This window comes from Neomonachus schauinslandi, chromosome 15, assembly GCF_002201575.2.
Source record: "Neomonachus schauinslandi chromosome 15, ASM220157v2, whole genome shotgun sequence".
In the NCBI taxonomy this organism is placed as follows: Eukaryota; Metazoa; Chordata; class Mammalia; order Carnivora; family Phocidae; genus Neomonachus; species Neomonachus schauinslandi.
The window spans coordinates 963864-967911 of record NC_058417.1 but is presented as its reverse complement, the minus strand read 5'-3'; the positions used below and the strand labels follow the sequence as shown (position 1 = coordinate 967911).

Here is a 4048-nt window from a genome sequence, read left to right as displayed (position 1 = left end):
CCTGACGAGGCCCCAGCCTCAGGCAGCGGTGTGTCCCCTCATTCTCCTCTCCCCAGAGCTCGCTCGTTGCTTGATTACAAGATGGGAGGTGCCGCGGGAGGAGAGCGGCTGGGGGAAGAATGACTCCCAGCCGAGGGGGACGGCACACAGCAGCGTCCGGGACTCGGACCTGGCCTGGGCTCAAGATGGGCTGGGGGAGGCACGCGGAAGGCCTTTCGAGAAGACGTCCCGCCTCGTTAGCTGCTGGTGCCCCAGTGGGTCCGGGCGGGCTCCGGAGCGGGGAGCCCGGGCGTGCGTGCCCCCGGGGTCTGACCACAGGCGGTGCCCCTCCCCCTGCAGGGCTCTAGGGGCCACGGCTCTCGAGGGGGGAGAGCAGGGCACCTGCGTGGGAGGGGTGCGTGGAGCCACCGGATGGGGCAGGGGGCGAACGCGGTCCAGCCTGGCTCCTTCTTCTGCTAGGAGTGCTTTGTGGGGGGGGGGGCGCTGAACAGGGAAGAAATTGCGAACAGCCTGGGGCGGCTTCAGGCAAGGATGGGGTGCCGGGCCCACCCCAGGGAGGCGAGGGGCCCCTGGAGACCGAGGTCACCTGTGACATAGCTGCTGGGGGCCCCTCCTCGGCGTTCACAACAGCGGGCACCACGCTTTGTAGGGAGCAGGGCTTTTCCCCCTGGACCGATCCCACAGCCTTGCTGATTGCCCCATTTCATAGATGAGGAGCCTGAAGCTCCGTCCTGAGCAATGCCTTGCCCCACGGGCACCGCCGATGGGCTTCCCCCCGCCCCCGAGCAGACCGGCTGTGGCTGGACAGCCCCCGGGCGCTGGCAGCTTGTGCCGTGGGGCTGACCCTGTGGCCGGGCTGGGAGCTCTGGCGCAGATGTGCCCCTCCCCCAGCCGCCCCCGGCCTCAGCGGACGTCCAGCATGGGGGGGGGGTGCTACGTCAGGTGTGATCGGTGCCTTGCCCGGAGGGGGTGCCCGCCTTGAGGAGGGGTGGGGGTGACCAGCGGGTGTGACACTGGGAGGAAGGGTAGCAGAAGTCCGGGGCAGGGGCCGTGCCGGCCCCCCACACCGCCCCACGCAGGTGTTCTGGGCTGGGGATCAGCCTTGTGATTTGAGATGTTTAGGGCGGCAGCCTGCTTTATAGGACCCTGGAAGTGGCCGTCCCTGCCTCCACGCCCAGGCCTCCTCCCCAGACCAGGGGGCCCCCTGGGAGGGGCTGACTCGGGAGGGTACTGTGGGGTCCGTGATCACTGGGACCCTGACCGATGGGCCCTGACAGCGCCCTGCCCACCACACGCGGCTCCCCCACATTTCAGGCTGGGGCCCCACAGGTCTGGGTTGGTGCCCCCTGAGTGCTCGGGGCCCCAAGACCCCACAGGAGGAACAGCTTTCTGATACCAGGATTAGCCGGTCAGTTTATCCTCTCGTTCGCCCTAAAAAATGTGTTCAGAAACCAGGATCGCGGCACATCCACACTGCTGGGCAGGCCTCGTGCTGGGGCCGGAGTTACGGGAATGAGCGGCGTATGGCCTCTCGCCTGGAGCTGGTCGCAGTCCTGTGTGGATGATCGACAGGAAGCTGGGCGACGACAAGTTTCCCAGGCTGCCGGGTGCTGGGTTAGGGGTCAGCACGGCTGTAGGAAGGCAGAGGAGTCTCTGCCAGTGTGTGTGTGTGTGTGTGTGTGTGTCACTGGGGGTGGTCAGGGAAGGCTTCTTGGAGGAGGTGACCCCTGGGCTAAGCCTCGGAGGTTACCCAGGGGTTCACTGGGCTATGAGGATGGAAAAGACACCAGAGGCCCCAAGGCAGCGTGCTCCGGTGGCCGGCTGGCTCATGGTGCGTGCACGCTTGCACGCGCGTGTGGTGGGAAGCCCAAGGAGAGGGCTGGGCAACGGACAAGCCCGGGTGGGGCCTTGTGTGTCCCGCGGAGGAGCTTGGAGTTACTCCCCGAAGCCACGGGGAGCTCTTGGAAGGGGTTTTGAGCGGGGGAGCACCGTGGTCAGATTTGTGTGTTCCGAGGCTCACCCTGGCGGCCTCGCCGAAGGTGGACTGGAGGCCCAGAGCTGGAGGCAGGGGGATCAGGCAGGATTTCTTGGGATTTCCTCTGTGGCATTACAAATCTGACGAGGCTGGCTGGGGCAGGCCCGGCGCACACCAGCTTAACGCGAAAGTAAGAGCTCCGGAGACCCGCGCAAGTGGCTTCCCGGCTCAGAGTTTAAATCCAGCCCCGTCTGCTGACTGTGGAGCTGCCCCCCCCCCCCCCCCCTGGCCGGCAGGACCTGCCCCCCGTGATCCCAGGCCCCGGTCCTCAGCGGGGGAGGGGGCGGCCTCGGGACCTGGGGCCTGGAAAGGGCAGTGCTGGCCAGGGAGCCGCTCTGGATCCCCGCCCCAGACACAAGAGCCCAAACATTGTCTTTCTGCTCACACGGGGCTGGCTGTGCCCGCGCACAGAGCACTCATTGAGGGGCCGCGGGGCCTGGCGGGGGTCCCGGGCCACGTTAGTCACGCTCCCGGGAGCTTTTCTTCCCAGGACAAGACGTTCCTTGTGCCGAGGGCCACCCTCACGCAGCGGCCTGGCTCCCGGCAGCTGCAGAGCCCCCGCCAGCCCCTAGCAGCCCGCTTCAGAGGCACCGCCAACGGGAGCCAAAGCCCAGTGGGAGAGCCGAGGGCAGCCCCGGAAGGCCGCGCTGAGCTGAGCGCCGCCCGCTGTCCCGCCAGGCGCCCCGGCCTCCGTGAGCAGGTGCGCGGCCCCGCACCCTCTCCCAGGCTAAAGCCCATTGGCCTCTGCAGAAGCAGTTTCCAGAACACAGCTTCCAGGCCCAGGGCGCCCCCGGGAGTCGGCAGGTTGTGCACATGCATAGAGTCCCTGCTGCGTGCCCTGGGCTGGGTGCTTGTACGTGCTGGTGTCCGTCGCTGGCCGGACCGTTTACTAGTTCAAGGTCCAGGCCCCGAAACAGACCCATCCAAACCTCAGCTCCTCCGTCCGCCAGCTGAACGACGTGGCAAAGTGCCCTTGCCTCCTTTTGCCTCCTCTGTAAAATGGGGCCAGCGTCCACCTCGCTGGTTTGCCCTGAGGGTCGAAGGAGATAGCACGTCAGGGCCTGGCCTGTGAGGACTGAGTGCAGAGCCGCCTCTGTCCCTGGGCCTTCACCGCTGCTCAAGCGGAGGGGGCGTCACTCCCATTTTGCGGACGGGGCGGCGGAGGCCCAGTGACTGCCAGGGGCACACAGCCAGCGGGGGCGGAGCTGGGACCCGAGCCCTGCTCTCTGTCTGGGGCTCCTGCTGAACAGGTGTCCCCTCTGGGAGACAGAGGCCCCGGGCCTTGCGTCTCAGCGTGCTCTCTCCGCTCTTCCAGATTCTCCGGCCGGGCGTGCCCATTGGTGGAGCTCAGCGACGGCGGAGCTGGTGACGCTGAGGCAGGACCCACAGCCACGGGGCCCCGTGGCCGGGGCCGTGTGATGCTGCCCCCCGAGCACCTGCCGGAATCAGGGCGGGAGGACCGGGGAGCCCAGAGGCGCGCAGGCTGGTGCCGGGTGCGGGGATGAGGCCGCTGGGGGCCCCGGCCTCCCCCGCCGTCGGGTGCTAGGAGCCGTGCCCAGGCTGCAGCCGGGAGCCGCCGCCCGGGGGCATGGCCAAACCCCTCTGCCGCCTGCAGAAGCTTCTCCTCCGAACGCAGTTCCTGCTTTTCTTCCTCACGGCCGCTTACCTGATGACGGGCAGCCTGCTGCTGCAGCGGGCCCGCGTGGCCCTCCCACCGGGGCCCCGAGCGCCCGGCCCCCTGCAGGCCCTGCCCGTGGCCGCCATGGCGCTGGGCGTGGGCCTGCTGGACAGTGGGGCGCTGCAGGCCCCCCGCGTCAGCCCGGAGCTGCTGCTCGGCATGGACGTGCTGCGGAGGCCCCCAGGCCGGCCCCGGCCCGGCCCCCGCGGGCTCCGGAGCCGGAACTCAGAGCTGCCCCCGCTGAGGCGTCGCCGCTGGTTCCACCACCTCGCGGGAGACGCCCGGGGGCCGCCCGCCCCGGGCCCCGAGGCCCCCAGGCCCGTGGCCAGCAGCCG

The 4048-nt window shown here is 69.1% G+C and overlaps 1 protein-coding gene across 1 annotated transcript in view; it reads left to right on the top strand.

The window, feature by feature from the left end:
- Positions 1 to 3378: 3378 nt before the first annotated feature.
- The window catches only part of WSCD1 (WSC domain containing 1), a 19553-nt gene continuing 18883 nt past the window's right edge, over positions 3379 to 4048 (top strand). Inside the window, exon 1 of the mRNA XM_044921669.1 lies at positions 3379 to 4048. Within this exon, the coding sequence (XP_044777604.1) occupies positions 3624 to 4048 (425 nt within the window). The 5' untranslated portion in view covers positions 3379 to 3623.